The 23715-nt window shown below is 41.6% G+C and overlaps 2 protein-coding genes across 2 annotated transcripts in view; one reads left to right on the top strand and one right to left on the bottom strand.

Annotated features, from left to right (window-relative positions):
- LOC138350016 (uncharacterized) overlaps positions 1-23715 on the bottom strand; it is a 177593-nt gene that overhangs the window by 127663 nt on the left and 26215 nt on the right. The window lies entirely within an intron of this gene.
- Positions 22150-22965, top strand: LOC138349904 (hornerin-like). Its single transcript, XM_069299895.1, has one exon. It carries the CDS (start codon positions 22150-22152, stop codon positions 22963-22965), a length of 816 nt encoding a protein of 271 aa, XP_069155996.1.

The following is a 23715-nucleotide window of genomic DNA, read 5'->3' as shown; positions in this document are numbered from 1 at the left end:
TAAATCCTTCCACTGCCACTCCACTGGCAGGCTTAACACACCACAGTGTTCTTCCGGGGGGACGACGTCACGACAGCTGCAGCAAACTTCACTGTATGGAGACTGGCTGCCTCGGGTAGACTGACTCCACCTTCAACACAGTGGTCCCAGGTCGGCTCTGTAAACAGACACGTCATCAATAACTGGGACACTAATACACCACACTCACAGGCTCAGATACAAACGCCCGACATATCCACTCCATAGATGGCGCTGTCTTCGGAGCACCACATCACCAGAGGTCAGGAGCGGCGGTGTTGAGCGCTGAACCAGACTGGAAACTGGTCCTCGAGGCCAGTACACGCTGCCCTCACTAGGTGTCGTCGTTCGTTTGGCGGGGGTTTCGGGAGCTGAACCACAGATGGCGTGTTTGTCACTGCTCCAGGCTAGGACGCTGGATCCGGGTTCGTAACAAGATATTAAACGTAGTTTGAAATAATATAATGTGATCTTATAGTTCCTGCATATTAATGAGATCACATTAATTCAGAAATTAATAATGTTTATGTATTAATTTATACACACACACTCTGTATATGACATATGTATCTTATTAGACGTGAGATCTCTGGATTGATTCACGCGGAGTTTAGACATTTACATGAATGAGGTTGCTTGGAATTAAATAGGAGCCGCCACGTATAAGTCAATAGGAGCCGCCTTGTATGTATCAATAGGAGTTGAACCTTAGCAGTAAAATAACTAATGGTCTCACACTAAATCTACACGTAGGAAAGTTCCTCCATGCAACATTTCAATGGCCGTTGCTGCAAAGTCGGCCGCGCATGTGTGTGTCTATTCATGGAATGAAGGCTTTGAGGACTGACTGCTTCCCTAAACATTTAATACAGCACCAAATTAACGCAATCGTACCGCAGCGTTAAAGATACAGTGCTACAGTAATATTATGTGTACCGTTATGCTGACGCAACGCCGGACAAATTAGCGTAAGTTATAGAGCGTAAGTTAGTGTTAGTGCGTACGCTTTGTGTTAGGCGAAACCACTTCATTTTTGACGTCGGGAAGCCAATATAGGCGAATGTACCCTTGTAAAATAAATATTTACAAATAACCTAACCCAGATGATATGAAAATGAAGTGTTGACGTTTCGCTGATTCCTGGACCCTTGTCAAGTGGTAACTTTAAGTTGCCACTTGATCACTGGACCCGCGTAGCTCCTCGGAGGGACGTAAACAAACTAGGCCGCCATAATCGTAGTTAAAAGGTATAGAGATCCGGTGGGTCAATACGTGAGTGTCGTTGTGATCCCCGGCCCAAGAGGGCGACGTGCGAGACTTAACCCAAGGACAAGACTGACTTGTGAAGTGAGAATAACAGGAAACTTTGAATTGCAATTATTTATTTTTTGTTTATATGTATATAAATTGTTTATACAGAAGCAGACGACTTCTGACTCCTGTTTAAAAGGCTTGAAGATTGCCCCTTCACATAAATCATGTTAAGGGTCTATAGTCTGTTAGAACTGGTGTGTGTACAGGAGTATACGCCCTCCTATAGCAGTAATTAGGTACCTGGGAATTAGTCAGCTGTCATGGGCTGCTTCCTGAGGGTGGAGGCTTGGTCGAGGACCAGGCCTGGTATCTTATATGGCAAGGATAATGATCAAACACAAAAATAACTTCAGTTACCTTAGTGGTGCTCCGGTGATGATGAGTTCAAGTCTCAGTTGGTTACCAGTTATAGGTACTTCTGAGATTCTTCCTTATTGTCAGCATCTATGACCTAGATGCTAGGGCGGCGCGAGGTCCCTCCTACGCTCTTTGAGGCCGGCGTTCGAGTCTCTGATAAATACATGTGCTGAGAACAATAACCATATACGAGTATTCAAGTAGCTAAATGTATATATATATAACACAAGGTTCCTTGCATACACGATGTATTCTGGTATATATATATACGATACATTGTGGCCCACTCACGGATATAAATACTTTATGTCTCACTAATGACTCGTGAAGGAGGATAATCTCGCTCATTAGTGAACGCATTCGTTGCATGATTTAACAATTTAAGAACCTTAATGAGCGTATAGCATTATATACGCACCATGCAAGGGTCAGGCATTTAGGTGGTATCATAGAAAACGTTCAAATTACGGTGCTCTGATTGTCACTAATCCGTCGCAATTCTCACAGCTTTGTCAATTCCGTAACAAATGCGACGTATTAGATGAGAGAACGTGTTCTGATCAGGGATATATCAAGCAACCTGTCCTCACACTTAATACATCATCAATTTTTGAAGCTATTGACATGAAACGTAAAAAATTCAAGTGATTCAGTGCCACTAAAAGAACCGCATTATTGACGTTATCTCGATAGGCTAGACGGGTTGTCTAGAGTCGTACGCTTTTGGTTAGGCCAAACTACTTCAAATTTGACGCTTGGTAATAGGACGAGAGCACAGGACGAGGACACAGGACGAGTGAACAGGACGAGTGCACATGACTAATGCACAAGACTAGGGCACAGGATTAGTGCACAGGACTAGGGCATAGGACGAGAGCATAGGACGACTGCACAGGAATAGTGCACAGGACGAGTGCAAACAGGAAACAGAGAGAAAAACGCTCACTAATCCGATGCAACCCCCAGAGGCATATTTATCTGTACCTCTGTACAGATACAGAGGTTCTGTATCTGTACAGATACAGAACCTGTACAGAACCTGTATCTGTACAGAAACTCTGTACAGATGGCTCGGGTTCTCACATCTCTACAGCTTCGGCCCGGGGGCTGGAGCTCGTGAGTAACCTTCATTGTGTATACACTCAAATTGCTTTCAAGTATTTATGTATACACTCTGGAGTTCGTCAAGTATTGACGCCTCAACTTAAGAAATCTCTACATCTTTCCCCAATCATGGCGGCTTTGTTTACATTAAAGAGTTAACGAGCTTTGAAACGTCACAACCCCTGCAAGGTTATTGTTGTTATAAACAACCTCGTATAGTGCTTCGGAACCCATAAACGGTTTAATCGAAGTAAATAAAGCCGCCACGATTGCTGAAAGATGTGCAGGTTTCGTAAGTAGACACGTAAGATGTACAGGCTTCGTAAGTGGAGGCGTTTAAACTTGATGAATCCTGGCCCTATAGTTATGTATGTTGACTACTTCATCTCACTGAGGCCAACAGATCAACAAATTGGCCAATCTGCCGAGCTTTTGGACTTGATGGCTAAGTGACATTTATCTGCAGTATTTGATAGGATTTTCACTCTTATCACTATGTGTTCATTAGTTTATTTAGAAAGTTATTATTATTTTTTTTTCTTGCAATTGTCACTGGGACGAGGTAAGGAGAGAGGAGAAGGTCATATCAGTGCCAGGAGCACTCATAAACAGTCTGTTTGATCCTGGTTACTCACACTAAGTGTTGGTAGCACGGCCTGAATCACTCACAAGCCATCTGTTTGACACGTGCCAGGAGCACTCATAAACAGTGTGTTTGATCCTGGTTACTCACACTAAGTGTTGGTAGTACGGCCTGAATCACTCACAAGCCATCTGTTTGACACTGGACAACCCTTTCGTCGGATGCTTGTAGTATATTACCCGGAGCACTCACAAATAATCTGTTTGATCCTGTTTGGTCCTGTGAAGTATTTTTAGCGCTGGCAAAAAACACTCACAATCTCTTTGATCTTGTTTAGCCCCTTCAGGATGATCACACACTTTAATCATCGTCCAATCGGCAAGCAATACAAAAAAAAAAACAGCCATTTTTATTTAACAGCTTCCTAATACTCGCAGTAATATATATATATATATATATATATATATATATATATATATATATATATATATATATATATATATATATATATATATATATATGAATGAAAACTCACACCCCAGAAGTGACTCGAACCCATACTCCCAGAAGCAACGCAACTGGTAACTACAGGGCGCCTTAATCCGCTTGACCATCACGGCCGTCAAAAGGAAGTGATAGCCGAGCCGTTTTGACGGCCGTGATGGTCAAGCGGATTAAGGCGCCCTGTAGTTACCAGTTGCGTTGCTTCTGGGAGTATGGGTTCGAGTCACTTCTGGGGTGTGAGTTTTCATTCGCATATAGTCCTGGGGACCATTCAGGCTTGTTCGCATATATATATATATATATATATATATATATATATATATATATATATATATATATATATATATATATATATATATATATATATATATTGGTCGAGTGGGTAAGGTCTCCTGTACATCAGTTGCATAGTGCTCCTGGCAGTATGGACTCCAGTCACTTTTGGGGTGTGGAGTTTTATATATATATATATATATATATATATATATATATATATATATATATATATATATATATATATATATATATATATATATATATGAGTGTGTGTGTGTGCATCGTGTCTTTGACTAAGTCTATATAAATATACCAAATTTAAATTGCGCCCAACTCATGTGAGTTATTAAAAATTATATATATATTTTTTTTCACGCCCCTATGAAGCCGCCATGAACGCCCCGCAGGGAGCACATTGAGCGTAGTTTTCAATTGATCACAGTAACTACAGCTAACTACTTTGATCCCGTGAGTCAGTCCGTTCTAACACGCCACATTTTTAACGGTATCGACCAATCCGTTCGAAATACAGCCTAGTAGCTATACATTTTTTATGCCTCGTAATTTTGACGTTTTTGTAGTGCATTGACATCGATAGGTTAGGTTAGGGTTGCTTGCGTTCGTTCGTTCGTTCCTGGTGAGGTACAACAGATTTATAAAGATCTGTTGTAGATCTCTCAAACCCGTGTTGCAGATCTCTACAGACTTGTACTGCAGATCCTAGCCTCCCCCCCCCCCCCGAAAAAAATAAAATAAAAGGCGGTATCATTTTTGTCCAGACACGATGTCAGCTAAGAAAGAAAACGGTTCTGGCGAGCGGGCGCTATAGGAGCTATTCTGTCCAACGGTCTTAGGGTCGGACTCTTCCCCGACGAAGCCGTCCCCTCCAGTGGTGGGATCGGGGAGATCGGACCCCAGAATCGAGTCCAGCCAGTGGTGGTGGTGGCTTGGAGGGTTGACGGTGAGGGCCCCCCATCGCCCTCCAGTGGTGCACATGGGAGCGGACCCCAAAAGAAACCGGTTATATCAGAAACGGTGGCTTTTAGGGGTGACTTGAAGAAACGACTGGAACCGGCGGCTTGGAGGGAGGGGGAAGGCATGGAAGGTGGTGGTTGCCTCAGGGGGTGACTTAAGAGCCTGTTGTGAAGGACAAACGCAGCTGGCTTTGGCAGCCCAAACACGTAACTCCGTCTTGGGGGGTTTTCAAACACCAGTTTACGAAGGAGAGGGGAAGAAATAGGGGCGACACGAGGAGTGCCACGCAAGAAAAGAGGTGCCAACCGCTACCTTCGCCTCCGTGATAAATAGGATTGTATTGTCGTTGACCATTTGGGGGCCTTGACAGATATTAATAGTTCTGTTTCTCTATACTTTCGCTTAAGCTGGAACTTGAGTGTAAAATATTTGTTTCAACAAGTTTACATCTCGGCAGCAATGGCGACTGACAAGATAAGATATCCAACTGAGCCATGACAGGACTATAGCACCCATTTGGGGGGTCCCAGAAGGAGTGTTATCTATGTTATTAGTATCTCAGTCTAATCTTTAAACAACCTGGATATCAGGAATAGGCACCGTGGGGGATAACAGAACAAGTAAAACAATAATCAAGGGCAGAGAACTATGAGGGGGAAAGCGCCAAGCTATTACGATTATATAGCACTTGGATGGGATCAGGATAAAAATATGGGATGGGACGGGTGGAAGGAATACCCAAACACTTGGCCGGTCGGGGATTGAACGCCGACCTGCATGAAGCGAGACCGTCGTTCTACCGTCCAACCCAAGTAGTTGGGCTACAACAGTTAAAAACAAGCAAATAATTTAGTTGACAGAATACCATGAACAAAGGAAACGTGAAAGTCTGGCTGTAATGAAGAATAACGTATATGGAAGCAAAGACAAATAATAATTAGGAAATCAAAGAATTGAAGATTAACCTAAACCTATCATCAAACGGGATCGATACAACGCTGTGAATATAATTAAGTTCTTCCAACATACTCACAGATATACACAGAAAAATCAAAGTAACGTGATATAGCAAAGAACAAATCCACAGGAGCGTTGATGAGGCTTCGAACCTGCGCGTCTGAGTGTTCCCAGACGCGCTCAGACAGCCTGTAACAGTGAGTGATATATATAGTCAACAAAAATAAAATATAATTTCCTAGTTTTCTATGTAGCTCTTAATACTTATTATCTTGTTTAGAGCAACTGATTGATATATATTAAAGCCACCCAAGAGATGGCACGGGCTTGAATAACCCGAAATTAATACTACATGAAGATACCTTGTTTCTCCTCGCGCTGCGGACCAGAGAAGCGTGCCAGGTCTTGTATGTAAATCAGGAATTTTCAGGGTATTAATGAAAGAGCTGAGTGCCTTAATTTCAATTTATTTTAATGAACATTTAATTGCAATGTTGATTTTCTTATCTTATAACTTTTTTGGAGTAATGTTAAGACAGTTTCGGAGTTTAAAAGTAAAAGATTTGAAGGTAATTTTTGTTGTAAAATATGCAACTTTTCCTGGCAGTCAGATAAGTGAATAATTGATAAGTATAGCTTGTCAAGATGGATTTGTAAATTAATTTACAAATGGTTTTGCAATAAGGAAAGGCAAATAAGAGTATGCAAATTGATTGATAGGATAATGGATGTTCTTTAATTGGAGAGCAATAGGCAATTGCACATTCTGGTTGGCATGTTGCATACATAACATTTTTGCATGTTGATCATGGTTTTCCATGTGGGGGAACCAGCGGTCCCATTAATATATTTTATTTTATCATTATTATGTAGCTCAACAACCACTTTAGAGGTGAATGATGGTTACTGCTTTAGCTACCAACTAGTCTAACAGCTGATGCGCGGTTGTCACGTTTCAACCCGCCAAACACACACCGAAACTACGACGTTGGTACAACGTTGGAACAAGTTTTAACACTTAACCAGTTATAACAACCAATATAGCAAGTTGTAACAACGTTCTAATACGTCATAAACACGTTAAACCAAGATGTAACAACTTTATTACGAGTTGTAACAAGCGGAAAATAGAGACAGTTTCGGTTTGTGTTTCCTGGGAACTCTCTTAGATTATCTTATTTAGGGAAGCCAGTGGTGATATTTATTACATGTGTTATAGTGAGTATGAAAGTTGATAGAGATATTGCAAGGTGTTACTTGTGTATTTTGTACTTGCTGGTGTTGTTTCTCGATTGTTTAACTGGTAGGAGAAAAAGTCATTATAATATGAAATCTATTGACACTGTGAGAGCTGGGCAACTCACCAGAGGCTTTGTGGGCCAGCCCGTCCTCATAAACAAAAGCTAAAGTCTATTCCATGCACCCGCCAAACCCCCTGTTTATCGATGGAAAACGGTTTACACACGACTCACAGTTAATGCCGTCCGAACACTTCTGAAACAAGTGCTTCGCTGACGACTTTTGTTCGAACCACAACGCTGTAAATGCTTCACCCACGTACTACTAATACAAATAATCGCCAGCAGAACCTAAACACATAACTTAACCTAACCAGTGCCTAAATATGCACAATATACTAATATATAATAATGTTAATCTGTATTTGAGAAAAATCTTAGTTTGAATGAACAGCATTTTAAAATTGATAAATGCGTCTTTGGGGTCGACCGCTGGATAGAATGGACTTGGTCTGAGGACGGGATGGGCTGTGAGCATCAGTGGAGAAGGCACACTTGCCCTATTGCTCCTCAATTATAAATTAGTTCAATAGAGATGTTACTTACCATATTGCTTGCCACAGTGTACAGTTTTGTGTTACATCCAATTGAGATGTAACAGGCATAGCCCCATTTGGGGTCTCCAAAAACTTGTAACAGGCTTAACCAACCAGGAATTCCCTTCAAAATGCAGTAGGCCTATCGCCCCCATTTGTGGGTTTCTAAAACGGCACAAGGTATATAGACTATCTTTTTCTATATTTATCTGAATAACATACAAGGTAATGTAACCAGGTATACGATTATATTTACAATTAATACATAGCGTTAGTAAGAAGCAAAAATGTCAAAATACGTGAAACCCACCAAGAAGTTTTAGAAGAATTTTCACATTTACGTAATATATTTAGAATGAGCAACAAATTTTTGCTAATTCGTAAGCAGTTAATACAAATCATTACAAGTGTAGCTGGAGTGGATAATACACATACAATCGTAAGCAACTTATAAATGCATTGTCAAATACAGTTTTTTAATTTCAATTGTATAGTATATCCAATTCTAAATGATAAAATTTAACGTTGACTAAATCATTGTAAACTGAGCATCAGTAATAAATATTCACTTTATGACAGTCAAAATCTGTTTGATACAGGTTTTATACAAATGTAACACAGAAATTATGAATGGGAGATTACAATTATTAAACCTGTTTTAAAAATTCCCTGAGCGATATTTTTTTAATTATTAGGATTAAAGAACTTTAACAGGAAATTAAAATCAATCACTGAACTGAGAAGCCTAAAAATATTGAGCTTTTTGAGTAAGGAATGAGCTTATAGTCTATTTTGGTAATAATAATGAATCAGCTGGTTAATATATTAATGATTCGTGCTTCCCATTGGTTGGTTGGTGTTGGGCTTCAGGTCTATCAGCTCCTGGAGGGTTATTAAGGCCACCACTATAGCTTACTGACCAACCAATAAGTATACTTTTGTCCTGAACATAGTCCAGGGTCAAAGTATACTCCAGCGTGAATTAAAAACATTCCTCGTGGTGTTTACACCCGTGTGATTAGCTACTATAAGACTGTGTGCCTATTGGAATTTTGTTGATATGTCAATCAGTTCCTTTCTTGTATAATATTGGTATGATAATTCTCTGCAGCACGAGGAAAGACTCTAAATAATTATTTGACCTCTGAAGTGTATAAAACAAGTGATTTTGTTCGCGAGTTTCCGCCTCCTAATGCCGTCTGGCGCAAACTATGATCGTCTATGCCTACCCCAACCCACCAGGCCATATGCGCCTCCATGCAGCGGCCTACCTCCACCCATCATGTTATGCTCGTCCAAGCCGTAAGCAGACCAATACACATCTGGCTATGTTCATCTATACAGGCATTTAACTAACTTTATACCCAAATTCTACATTTCTCTTAAATGTAAAGCAATATAATTGCATATTAGTACTTTAGTTTGATAAATTTGAGTTTGATAAATCTTTGGTTATCTGTTTAGGCTTTAGTTGCAATTATCTAGAATTGTCAACTCGTTCTTCAGCTACGAGTCCAGTATTGACAAGAAAATTGTATAATGTCAGTATTTGATTATTAACAACTGACTGGATGAAGCTTCCATACAGAATAATTACGAGCGTTATATATATTTTAATATATATTGTCCGTTTATGCACAATTAAGCCTAGGTAAGGTTACGTAAGGTGTTTTTTAGTTACGCTGATTTAGATCATGTTTACAATACAGGCTAAAGGTGAACGAAGTACTTTTCGAGTCATAGTTCAAATCTACTTAAGCCAATATTTTACTTATGCGTTGTAATCCCCTCCGTTTGCTATTTGTGTTAAAGATGAGTTGCTGTATCTCAAGCTGTCCTCCAGCTAAGCCCCTCCAAGCTGAGTCCAGTCACAAAAACACGTTCGTAAATTTTAACTGTATAATTTAAACAGATTTGTTCTCAAATACATAAATATGTTATTATCTATTTACAATTGTAAATTACAGTTTTGGCGTATGCTAGGCTTGCTTGGGTGTTTTGATTCCGTTGGCGCGTACTTGCAGCCCGCGGGTGAAACATTTACAGAGTTACGATTCGAACAAAGGACGTCAACAAAGAGTTATTGAACTCATCAGCTCATCTTTGTTCGATAAATATTTGAACCTCATCAGCAGTGTGATGTGTGTTAAGGGTTTTCTCATTCATAAATAGGGGGGTTTGGCGGATGGGTTAGCGAGCATTGGGCCATGAGGACGGGCTGTTGTTTATGAGGACGGGCTGTTGTTTATGAGGACGGGCTGTTGTTTATGAGGACGGGCTGTTGTTTATGAGGACGGGCTGTTGTTTATGAGGACGGGCTGTTGTTTATGAGGACGGGCCGTTGCTTATGAGGACGGGCTGTTGTTTATGAGGACGGGCTGGTGTTTATGAGGACGGGCCGTTGTTTATGAGGACGGGCTGTTGTTTATGAGGACGGGCTGTTGTTTATGAGGACGGGCCGTTGTTTATGAGGACGGGCCGTTGTTTATGAGGACGGGCTGTTGTTTATGAGGACGGGCCGTTGTTTATGAGGACGGGCTGTTGTTTATGAGGACGGGCCGTTGTTTATGAGGACGGGCTGTTGTTTATGAGGACGGGCTGGTGTTTATGAGGACGGGCTGTTGTTTATGAGGACGGGCTGTTGTTTATGAGGAAGGGCCGTTGTTTATGAGGACGGGCTGTTGTTTATGAGGACGGGCTGTTGTTTATGAGGACGGGCTGTTGTTTATGAGGACGGGCTGTTGTTTATGAGGACGGGCTGTTGTTTATGAGGACGGGCCGTTGTTTATGAGGACGGGCTGTTGTTTATGAGGACGGGCTGTTGTTTATGAGGACGGGCTGTTGTTTATGAGGACGGGCTGTTGTTTATGAGGACGGGCCGTTGTTTATGAGGACGGGCTGTTGATGATGAGGACGGGCTGTTGATGATGAGGACGGGCCGTTGTTTATGAGGACGGGCTGTTGATGATGAGGACGGGCTGTTGATGATGAGGACGGGCCGTTGTTTATGAGGACGGGCTGTTGATGATGAGGACGGGCTGTTGTTGATGAGGACGGGCTGGTGTTTATGAGGACGGGCTGGTGTTTATGAGGACGGGCTGTTGTTTATGAGGACGGGCTGTTGTTTATGAGGAAGGGCCGTTGTTTATGAGGACGGGCTGTTGTTTATGAGGACGGGCTGTTGTTTATGAGGACGGGCTGTTGTTTATGAGGACGGGCTGTTGTTTATGAGGACGGGCTGTTGTTTATGAGGACGGGCCGTTGTTTATGAGGACGGGCTGTTGTTTATGAGGACGGGCTGTTGTTTATGAGGACGGGCTGTTGTTTATGAGGACGGACTGTTGTTTATGAGGACGGGCTGTTGTTTATGAGGACGGGCCGTTGTTTATGAGGACGGGCCGTTGTTTATGAGGACGGGCTGTTGATGATGAGGACGGGCTGTTGATGATGAGGACGGGCCGTTGTTTATGAGGACGGGCTGTTGATGATGAGGACGGGCTGTTGATGATGAGGACGGGCCGTTGTTTATGAGGACGGGCTGTTGATGATGAGGACGGGCTGTTGTTGATGAGGACGGGCTGTTGTTGATGAGGACGGGCTGTTGTTTATGAGGACGGGCTGGTGTTGATGAGGACGGGCTGGTGTTTCAGTTACTGGCTGCAGTATTTGCTGCTGCTCTGGAGGTGAATACATAAGCAGTCAATAAGTATTAACACTTCTGATTCTGATGGCTTTAGTGCCTCTTGCGGAGAGAAGAGAAGTTACCTGTTAATGCCACTGGATTTAATTCCTGAACTATTTAAATCCCCCCAAGCTAAATCTTTGATTAATTTAATATTTATAAATGTTGATAACGGGAGATAGACGCTTTTTGATTCATTTATTTCGCTCGTGACTTGAAAAGCAAATTCTCAATTTTCCCCAAACACACAACATTCCCACAACGTTGCAGTAACGTTGCCACCATGTTGCTAGAAGGTTAAACAGTAACATTCCGGCATTGTTGAGTGTATGTTGGATTGAGGCTCTTGAAAGAGATGTAAAAGTTCATTACGGAGGAAAGAGGGGCCCGGGTGATTCGTCTCAATTAAGGTTCGTCGACTAATCCCCCTAAATCTATTGCAGGTCCCTGAAGTGAAGGATTAAAGTGGTACCTGCTCTGGTGTCTGTTAGTAGTGAACGTGTGTTTCCTGCCTCGGTGTTCACTGGCGAAGAACGTTTCATGTTCAAATGTTCTCAGGTTGTGAACGTTCCTGATGTAGTTTTATGAGTGCTTGAACGTTCCTGATGAAGTCGTATGAGTGCTCGGGTCATTAATCATAGACAGTTGACCGAATTATTAGGTTAATTTAGGTTGTTTATCACAGTCACATAGGCCTATTGACTGCCATGGCCATCTTGGCAGCAAAATACCTTCATTTCTGACACTAAAATGCTCTATAATCCAGAGTTCAGAACATTTAGGGCATATATATATATATATATATATATATATATATATATATATATATATATATATATATATATATATATATATATATATATAATGAACTACAAGCTATACTTTAGTATTCTCTAAACACTTTACAAAATCAAACAATGAACTCCAGCATACGCAGGTTCTGCCCTCATCAGGTATCAACCACAACAAATTCAGAAAAACTTTTAATATCTGAGGCAACTTGAAAGTTAGAATGAGCACCTTGAGAACTCTGGGAGATTAAGCTTCTATATTTACTTTCCATCAACGTGGTGATTACTTATAGAATCAGGCGTCTGAAGGTAACATAGGCGGAGCTACAATATCGGGAACGTAAATCGATTCATTTTTAGTGCAGTAAAGGAATGAATTTTCTCTCTGACAGAAAGTGAAACCTGAATCCATTTAATGTGTAAAATGTATCCTCTCCCTAACGTTAAAATCCACTACAGCACCATCCACCCCAACACATCCACGACTGTTACAATATCCACCACTAGAGTACCACCCACCACCACAGTACCACCCACTACCACATAATACCACCCGCCATCAGCCGTACATTATGATGCGTAGCTATATATCAGTGGTAATTAACCAACCACAACTTTATTGAACGATCAAAATAATTCATATAAAGCTAAGATGACGATAAAATACCAATAAGAGGTCAAGTTGCGAATAATTTTCTTTAAGATCGAAAATCCAGACAAACAATTATTCCCTAAATTAAATATATATATATATATATATATATATATATATATATATATATATATATATATATATATATATATATATATATATATATATATATATACAGTATATATATACTCTCCGCATTGGCGTTGCCCTTCGCCTTGCCGCCCCCATCCTCACCTAACATAGGTGCATCTGCGGAACTGCGATGGCAGACCAATATGGTCGTCATGGTCTGGTATGTCGTAAATCACAGGGTAAGAATGCAAGACATGAAGAAGTCAACGACATCATCAAGAGGAGCCTCGCCACAGCCCGCTGCCCGGCACAAAGAGAACCACACTTATCCAGACCTAACGACCCTCAGAAGCACCCTGATGGGGTCACCTTGGTACCTTGGAAGGATGGTAAGCAAGTGGTGTGGGACTACACGTGCGCTGCCACACTGGCCAGTACCTACCTCCACTACAGCACACGTGAAAGCGGTGGTGCTGCTTCTTTCAGGGAATCGCAGAAAATTATTAAATACAGAGGTCTAGCACACTGCTACAGCTTTGTTCCGATCGGCTCGGAGACCCTCGGTTCGTGGGGAAAATGTGCATTGAAGTTCCTGAAGGAATTAAGGGACAAATTGATGGGCGCTACAAAAGATAAGAGAGCAAAAAGTTTCTTGATCAAGCGCCTCAGTGTTGCAATTCAGAGCGGGAATGCCTGTTGCATCTCGGGCAGTAGTCCAACTTCAGAGGAATTCGAAGAAGTGTTTGACTTGAAACAATGATCGAACCCGTCTGTGACATTCATCAATGTTTTCAGTGTCGTGTTTTTCATTTTACTTGTATTGGTTGTGTTGTGTATGTGTTAAGGCAACATTTGTAATACACACACACACACACACACACATACACACACACACACACACACACACACACACACACACACACACACACATATATATATATATATATATATATATATATATATATATATATATATATATATATATATATATATAAAATTCAATTTTTGTTATTTTCTAATTAATTAATTTATCAACTTTTGTTATTAATTCACTAATTTTGCAATGTTGTTATATTGCCTTGTATGGATTAGCATCGTGCAGTAATATATAGTGAAGTGCTTGCAACACTTCGCCAGTAAGAACAGTCATCCAGATTGCAGCGAGTGAGTGAAACAATCTGAAAAAAACACCATGAAACAAAAAATAATGATAATAATTGACGTTGAAACCTTTAACAGCGGCTGTTTACCTCCTACGGTAGAGGTGATCTTAATGGACTCTGAACGTAAATTTCCGGATGCCCCCCTTCCCCCCCCAAAAAAAAAAGAAGCCATTTTTGAGTTTTGGAAACTGCCTCATATTTTTCTTTCCCTTTCGGACAATGGCCCAGAGACAAGTGGTTGGTGTACACAGGAGGGAGTAAATGGATTGCTTCCACTTCCTGGGACTCTCCAACGGTTATTGTACAGGATTGTGTCAATGCTTGCCATATTGTACAGGATTGTGCCAATGTTTGCCATATTGTACAGGATTGTGTTACTGCTTGCCATATTGTACAGGATTGTGCCAATGTTTGCCATATTGTACAGGATTGTGTTACTGCTTGCCATATTGTACAGGATTGTGCCAATGTTTGCCATATTGTACAGGATTCTGTTACTGCTTGCCATATTGTACAGGATTGTGCCAATGTTTGCCATATTGTACAGGATTGTGCCAATGTTTGCCATATTGTACAGGATTGTGTCAATGTTTGCCATATTGTACAGGATTGTGCCAATGTTTGCCATATTGTACAGGGTTGTGCCAATGTTTGCCATATTGTACAGGATTGTGTCAATGTTTGCCATATTGTACAGGATTGTGCCAATGTTTGCCATATTGTACAGGATTGTGTCAATGCTTGCCATATTGTACAGGATTGTGTCACCGCTTGCCATATTGTACAGGATTGTATTATTGCTTGCCATATTGTACAGGATTGTATTATTGCTTGCCATATTGTACAGGATTGTATTATTGCTTGCCATATTGTACAGGATTGTATTATTGCTTGCCATATTGTACAGGATTGTATTATTGCTTGCCATATTGTACAGGATTGTATTATTGCTTGCCATATTGTACAGGATTGTATTATTGCTTGCCATATTGTACAGGATTCTGCCACCTCTGACCATATTTCACAGGATTGTGGCAGCACTATATGTAAACAAAAAATCTGTCGGATCTTTAATCCACTTTATTAGCTCTGGGAGAGAACAGGGCCCGGATTCATCACGTATTTGTGCATCCCCTTGCGAAACCTTTGCATCTTCCCTCCATCTAAGCCACTAAGTTTGTATTTACTGAATATTTTATGAGCTTCGAAGAGCTATACGAGGTAGTCTGTAACGAACATACGATCTAGAGCCACCTCGCAGCATTACCGATATCTTAATCTGTTTGATATAAACAACCAAGGCCTCCCTGATCGAGTCAAGATGTAGAGGTTTCGTAGGAAGACATGTATATATCTGCCTGAGATCAATCCTGGCCTAGACTATCACGACTATCCAACATGGAAGGTTTGTGGTCGACAGCAGATGCTACAAACACCTTTGTTTTGACTGTACTTCTGTGCACCAGTTGATTGACAGTTGAGAGGCGGGACCAAAGAGGCAAAGTTCAACCAAAGCAAGCACAATTAGGTGAGTACAGTGCCACGTTGGTTATAAATGATAGAACAACCTTAAGAAATCACAGCCACGGGGCTTCCACTTTGGTTTCGATTCCTTGACTGGAATTACTGAAGACATATATTACTCCGTCTATAGGCGCCATGGAGGCCTATAGACGGGGCTATCTGGGCTATCTGTAGCCCAGATAGCAGGTGTAGAGAGCCCTCAGGAGGTCAGGAAGCGGCTATCACCCTTGCTCGGGGTGAAAGCGATAGCTCCAATCGCTATCTCTGCCCCCTTCCTTCTGTGCTCCAATAGACACCTGCGATTTTTCGTATTTGATTCGTCAGCAATTTTTAGGCTGCGCCCCGCCATGCCGTACTTTAAATAATAGCTGGACAGTACGTATGACTTGAGGACGAGAATCTGATCTTACGATTAGATCGCCCTCGAGAAATCGTACGGAATCCATAACGTTCAATTGTTTGATTACACCCATTATTTCTCCTCTCAAAGCAATATGGCATGGTCAATTGCCATTGCACTGGATTTTATGGCAATGTAATCTAGAAAATTATAGGAATAGCAAGAATATATTGCTCCTTTTGTGATCACAAGACACTAACACTGTGTGAGTGTGTGTGTGTGTGTGTGTGTGTGTGTGTGTGTGTGTGTGTGTGTGTGTGTGTGTGTGTGTGTGGTTGTGATAAAATAAATATAAACCTTTTCACCGTTTAGTGGGTGTACGTGCCTACGGTGTTGGGCTACCAGCGGATGGCACTGTTAGCTCAGCCTCGCCTTAACAGCACTGCGGAAAATGACACACACATTCTTATATGACTTTTTACGCGACATAATATGCCCCAACATATCGCGTGTGTGTCACCCAGAGCAGCCCATGTTGAGAGTGTCTTATATGGGACATATTGAGTGCGCTACACAGTCGAGGACACATTGAGTGCGAGGGGACAGTCCTCTCTCGTGTCGACACACACACACACACACACACACACGAGGGAGGACTGAAGTGTATCATAACTTGCCATATGGAGAAATATCCCAGTTGAATAGTCGGTGGGGGGAAAATAATTTTTTTGTCCCTGCCGTCTGATATCTATTACAAACAGAATCTGTTAAAAGTTGTGGGTCCCACAATGGCCGTGCAATTTGGTAGAGGAAATGGATGTTGTCACACTTGTCAAGCATCTCTCCCGCAACTATTCTCTCACACTCAAACAACTCACACACACTGTGAAAACAAATCACAAACACCCGAAATATATTCACACACGCACAGCCGAGACTGTGACAGCCGCACATACAAATATATATTCAAACACATATGTTGTCACACACAAACATATGTTGTCACATAGAAACATATGTTGTCACATACAAACATATATGTTGTCACATACAAACACATATGTTGTCACATACAAACACATATGTTGTCACATACAAACACATATGTTGTCACATACAAACATATATCTTGTCACATACAAACACATATGTTGTCACATACAAACATATATCTTGTCACATACAAACACATATGTTGTCACATACAAACACATATGTTGCCACATAAACACATGTTTTTGTGACATTCCACATTTTATTCATTCAATTCATTCAACATTTATGGAACCCCTTATACGAAACCTGTGCATCTTTTCTCAATCATGGAGACTTTATTTACATTTACTAAACAGTTTGGGAACCTCGAAACTTTACAACCCGAGGTTATTGTTGTTATAAACAATCTCGTAGAGCTTTGGAGCTCATAAACTGTTTAATAAATGTAAACAAAGCCGCCATGATTGATGGAAAGATGTACAGGTTTCGTAAGTTGTGGCCTAGATGTTTGATCAATTCTAGCCCGAGTCTTGCAACTGAAAGAGTTGAAGATAGACGAACGATATTATAAGTTCTCACTTCGACGAAAATAAATAAGACGGGATGGAGGAGACATGATTGTAGCGTAAAAGATACTTGGCGGCCTTAACAAAAATGAACAAAAGCGAAATGTTGCATTATCAGATATAAGAAGAGTGTGTGAGTGGAATCTACGCATCTAGATATGTCTTTGCGTAATAAATTACTTCTTCTACTTAATATTGGATGAATTAGAAGTAACGGAACAAGCCTATTAAGCACGACTCTGTCAGTCTGTCTGTCTGTCTGTCTGTCTGTCTGTCTGTCTGTCTGTCTGTCTGTCTGTCTCTCTCTCTCTCTCTCTCTCTCTCTCTCTCTCTCTCTCTCTCTCTCTCTCTCTCTCTCTCTCTCTCTCTCTCTCTCTCTCTCTCTCTCTCTGTCTCTCTCTCTCCCTCTCTCTCTCCCTCTCTCTCTCTCCCTCTCTCTCTCTCTCTCTCTTTCTCTCTCTCTCTCTCTCTCTCTCTCTCTCTCTCTCTCTCTCTCTCTCTCTCTCTCTCTCTCTCTCTCTCTCTCTCTCTCTCTCTCTCTCTCTCTCTCTGTCTCTCTCTCTCTCTCTCTCTGTCTCTCTCTCTCTCTCTCTCTCTCTCTCTCTCTCTCTCTCTCCCTCCCTCCCTCCCTCTCCCTCCCTCCATCTCTCTCTCTCTCTCTCTCTCTCTCTCTCTCTCTCTCTCTCTCTCTCTCTCTCTCTCTCTCTCTCTCTCTCTCTCTCTCTCTCTCTCTCTCTCTCTTTCTCTGACAGACAGAAAGACCTACAAAGACCAACAATGAAGACTAAAGAGAGCGCGATATCATTAGTGATATTAGATGGTGCATTAAAAAGTCACAGCTGAAGAGGTCGTCCAGAGCCCCTCACCGCCCCCCCTGCCACTCTTCCTCCTCATCCTTCTGTCCACCTCCTCCTCTTCCTCCTCCTCAGGGAGTCAGCTCTCTGAGCGAGGAGAAGAATAGAGCCCAATTATTTCTGAAATCTTGGATGAGTCTCTTTGAGTTTAACTACAGCGGTCTCTGTCCACTCGCCTTAGACAGGTCAACTCTGTCCTCGAGAGCACACAAAGTAGACAGTAATGGCGCTGTTCTCCGCACTCTGTCTAAGACTGTCAATTATAAGTTGAACTGATTATATTTCTGTCTCTTCCCGTTCTCCGTTCCGATGGGAAATTATCTTCCCGTTTTTTATGGAGAATATTCTTCCAGTTTTTTTTATGGGATAATTTCTTACGCGTTTTCTATGGGGTAGTTTTCTTCCCAATTTCTGTAGAGAATTTCCTTGCCGTTTTCTGTGGAGAATTGACTTCCCACTTTCAATGAAGGTTACCCATTACAGCACTGAAGCCCTTCACGGGGAAAATGGGGCTATTGAAACCTCCCTTTAAGGGGTTTGACCCTTTACGGTCTTTAAAATTAAAACAAAATAAATATAATTTAATTCATTGCGTAATTAAAACTATTACAATGAAGGAAGAATAAGTGAACTATCAGGGGGAAAGCGCCAAGCCATTACGACTATATAGCACTTGGAAGGAGTCAGGATAAGGATTTGGGATGGGACGGGGGGGGGGGGGAGGTGGAAGGATGGTGCCTAATTACTTGCAATTAATTAAACCGTTGTAGTTTTTTTCTTGATAATACGAACCTAATTATTTCCATCGAATATAAAGTTGATTAAAATGAAAATATATCTTCGGCAGCCATATATAGCAGCCTTAGCTAAGCAACGAGGTTACTCGGATATATATATATATATATCCGTATATATATTATATATATATATATATATATATATATATATATATATATATATATATATATATATATATATATATATATATATATATATATCCTGAGAGGAGAGGTGGTTAGCCGGAGAACAGGGTAATCTGGTGGCCTAGTGGTGTGTGTGTGTTTTACAAGGGGGGGGGGAGTTGTATGAGGAAGGAGGAGAGAGGGGGGGAGGGAGGGTGTTAACAGGCAGTTAGCTCTTGGTCCCGTTGATGGAAGGATGGGCCTGGTTGGGCTGGGTGTACACACAACCCATCCTCTTAACTAATACATCGCTTGTATTTTTTTTTTTTTTACGTTTTTGAAACCACCTTTTATGAAAACCTTTTTTTTTTTTTAGCAACGTGTGTGTGTGTGTGTGTGTGTGTGTGTGTGTGTGTGTGTGTGTGTGTGTGTGAGTGTGTATGTGTGAGTGTGTGTGTGTGTGTGTGTGTGTGTGTGTGTGTGTGTGTGTGTGTGTGTGTGTGTGTGTGTGTGTGTGTAACTACTCGTAAAAAATTAACATTTGTTCACTTGAACAAATGTTCGCGATCCCGGAAGGGCAGCGTTAGAACACACATATATCTTCGCATTATCTGTCTTTTCACTGAAATAAATGGTTCTAAAAGGAAAAAAAACACACAAAAAGTAAAAAAAAAATAAGATATTTATCTTATAAATGATAAGAGCTTCTCCCTGGCGTATTGTTCCTATAAAAAGGATTTTGTGTCATAAAATGTCTATAAAACTCATCCCTCCCCCTCCAGAAAAAAAAGTAATGGGCAGATGTGTTGAGAGAGAAGTTTAATATATCAATTATTTGATGACGCGGGAGAGAGCCCAAGCGGCTCACCCAATTTAACAATCCAAGGAACTAAACCAATTTAATTAATTTAACCAATTTAAACCAATTTAATTTAATTTAATACTCCCGTGCAAGCAACTAACCCAATGTAACAATTTATTCCACATAACTCAACCAATTTAATACTTCATGGGAAGCAACTCAATGAACTTAGTACTCTTGTTCAAGCAATTTAACCAATTTAATATTCTAGTGCAAGCAATTGAGCCAATGTAATACTTTAGTGCAAGCAACAAACCAATTTATCATAGTGCAAGATTCACTTTCCCGTTACTTTTGAGCACTTTAACACCCTCTACGTTCTTGAGAATCTTCTCGGTCACTTGGGCTGGACGATAGAGCGACGGTCTCGCTTCCTGCAGGTCGGCGTTCAAACCCCGACCGTCCACAAGTGTTTGGAACACCATTCCTTTCCCCAAATCCCTATCCTGACCTCTTCCAGGTGCTATACAGTCATAATGGCATGGCAATTTTCCCTGATAAACTCCCTCTCTCCCTCCCCAATTCCCTCGTTCACGAATTTGATTCCATCAGGGTATAGCGCTCATCATATAGCATCTTGCTTAACGTGTATATGACGTATTAGAACGTTGTTACAACTTGCTATGTTAGTTGTTATAACTGGTTAGAAGGTGTTAAAACTTCTTCGAACGTTGTACCAACGAAGTAGTTTCAGTGTGTGTTTGGCGGGTTGTCAGTCTTCTCCCCCATATCCATAATGGACGCGTCCCTGTCATACTCCCGTTCCATACGTCTTCAAAACACTCACTTCAGCTTTTCCTGGCACCGTTGGCACTCTGGAAATGCACGCTTAATCACAGGGAATGTCTTTGCACTTTATTTTCAAGCTTTTTGTTTTATCTTGTGAATCCTTTTTATTTTTTAAGTGTTGAGAGGAATCCCCCGTTGGTGACGCTTGCTCAATGGTTCGATGTTCACTTGAACAGAATGATAACCTCGATCGCATCCCGTCCAGAACAAATCAGGTATGAAAATAGAACTAGGATCCGGTCGGCCGAGCGGACAGCACGCTGGACTTGTGATCCTGTGGTCCTGGGTTCGATCCCAGGCGCCGACGAGAAACAATGGGCAGAGTTTCTTTCACCCCTATGCCTCTGTTACCTAGCAGTAAAATAGGTACCTGGGTGTTAGTCAGCTGTCACGGGCTGCTTCCTGGGGGTGGAGGCCTGGTCGAGGACCGGGCCGCGGGGACACTAAAGCCCCGAAATCATCTCCAGATAACCTCCAGATAACCGCTGTAGGTGTTTCGTCGTACTAAGAGGAGAGGTCGTGAGACACACAACCCCCATGAGAAGCCTGCTAGGTGAGCCCCGGCCAATATCAGTATAGTCATTCTCAGTCCTCATAGGAATATCTTACCACTCATTCTAATCCTGTGTGTACGTTCCTAGTGTAAACAGAACGTTCTGATCACTGTAATCGGTTACGCTTATGCAAATTCTGCAATATATTGCAAATCTCTATATATATATATATATTGCTGTTGCAGGAATATATCAATTGCAAACAGTAGAAGACAGACTGATAGCCTCTGTGTTGTCCCGCCTGACATCAGAGGACTTCTGAGCAAACATCGGGAGACCTCACGTATAGATACATATAGATGTATCTATAAAAGTCTTCATCAAGACTTTTAGATGAAGACACATGTAGATAAGTCTTGATAGGATCCTTAGAGTGGCAACTTTAAGGACCTTCCACAATGAGATCACAGTGCACGTCATGGTTCAGTCGGCAGTGTGTGTGTGTACCTCACATGTTCTCTAGTGCTTATGGCAACGGGGATGTCTACTAGGGCCCATGGTAGACGTGACATGTCTTCTGGTGCCCATGGTAGACGTGGCATGTCTTCTGGAGCCTATGGTAGACGTGTCATGTCTTCTGGTGCCCATGGTAGACGTGGCATGACTTCTGGAGCCCATGGTAGACGTGGCATGTCTTCTGGAGCCCATGGTAGACGTGGCATGTCTTCTGGAGCCCATGGTAGACGTGACATGTCTTCTGGAGCCCATGGTAGACGTGTCATGTCTACTGGAGCCCATGGTAGACGTGACATGTCTTCTGGAGCCCATGGTAGACGTGGCATGTCTTCTGGAGCCCATGGTAGACGTGGCATGTCTTCTGGAGCCCATGGTAGACGTGACATGTCTTCTGGAGCCCATGGTAGACGTGTCATGTCTACTGGAGCCCATGGTAGACGTGACATGTCTTCTGGTGCCCATGGTAGACGTGGCATGTCTTCTGGAGCCCATGGTAGACGTGGCATGTCTTCTGGTGCCCATGGTAGACGTGGCATGTCTTCTGGAGCCCATGGTAGACGTGACATGTCTTCTGGTGCCCATGGTAGACGTGACATGTCTTCTGGAGCCCATGGTAGACGTGTCATGTCTACTGGAGCCCATGGTAGACGTGTCATGTCTACTGGAGCCCATGGTAGACGTGACATGTCTTCTGGTGCCCATGGTAGACGTGGCATGTCTTCTGGAGCCCATGGTAGACGTGGCATGTCTTCTGGAGCCCACAGCACACAATACGGTCAGATTCCTTTCCAGGGTTACGACCCAACCTCTTGCATAAGGCAAGGTTTTATTACCTGGTAATTTTTATCGCATTGTGTTTGGGAGGAACGGTGGTAATACACTATTGTAATATATATAGACTGTTGACGGTTGTGTATGACAACTATTGTCATAGGGGTCAGTGGGGGGGTGTTACGAATCTCACTAGGATTCTGACATTACTCTTGATTCTCATATATCTTTTTATCTTATTCTATAATTAATTTTGCATCCAGTTGTATGATATAAGATTTTGTATGTTATATATTATAGCATGCTGTAGTGTGCCCGAGTTGCATTATATTGTATGAGGCTTTTGGGTTAGATTTCTCAGGTAGTTTCTCCGTGTGGACGGTTGACCATATTCGGATGTGGCCAGTGTGGGAACACTGTTGTCAATTGAGTGTTTATAGTTTTACCTTGATTAATTCCCATATTTGGTTGCCGTTATTTTGTATGGAATGTTGTACCAGTGTTTGCTACTCTATAGATTGATAATGTTTTGAATATTGGTGCTGCATTTGTTTATTAGAATTTCTCCAATGTTTAAGTGGATGTTTGGTTGATTTTTTGGTAGACGCTTGGTCAGCGTACCAAGGCGTGGGCAGAGGCGTGGCAGCTGTTGTCGAGAGGAGATGTGTTGTTAAGTTAAGTCAGTTGTCACTGTTATTTTTAGTTCCTTTAAAGTAATTTCCCTGGTGTGATGATATTGTATATTCTCTCTAATTAATCCATGTTTTGGTGATATTGATCATGTCTCAATAAGGAGGTTATTCTATGATATGCATGCTG

Source organism: Procambarus clarkii, chromosome 43 (assembly GCF_040958095.1).
Source record: "Procambarus clarkii isolate CNS0578487 chromosome 43, FALCON_Pclarkii_2.0, whole genome shotgun sequence".
Lineage (NCBI taxonomy): Eukaryota > Metazoa > Arthropoda > Malacostraca > Decapoda > Cambaridae > Procambarus > Procambarus clarkii.
Note: the sequence above shows the minus strand (reverse complement) of the source record. Positions and strands in the feature narration are given on the sequence as shown.

Coding starts and splice junctions, on each gene's coding strand:
- LOC138349904 (XM_069299895.1), top strand. CDS start 22,150: ATGTCTACTAGGGCCCATGGTAGACGTGACATGTCTTCTGGTGCCCAT.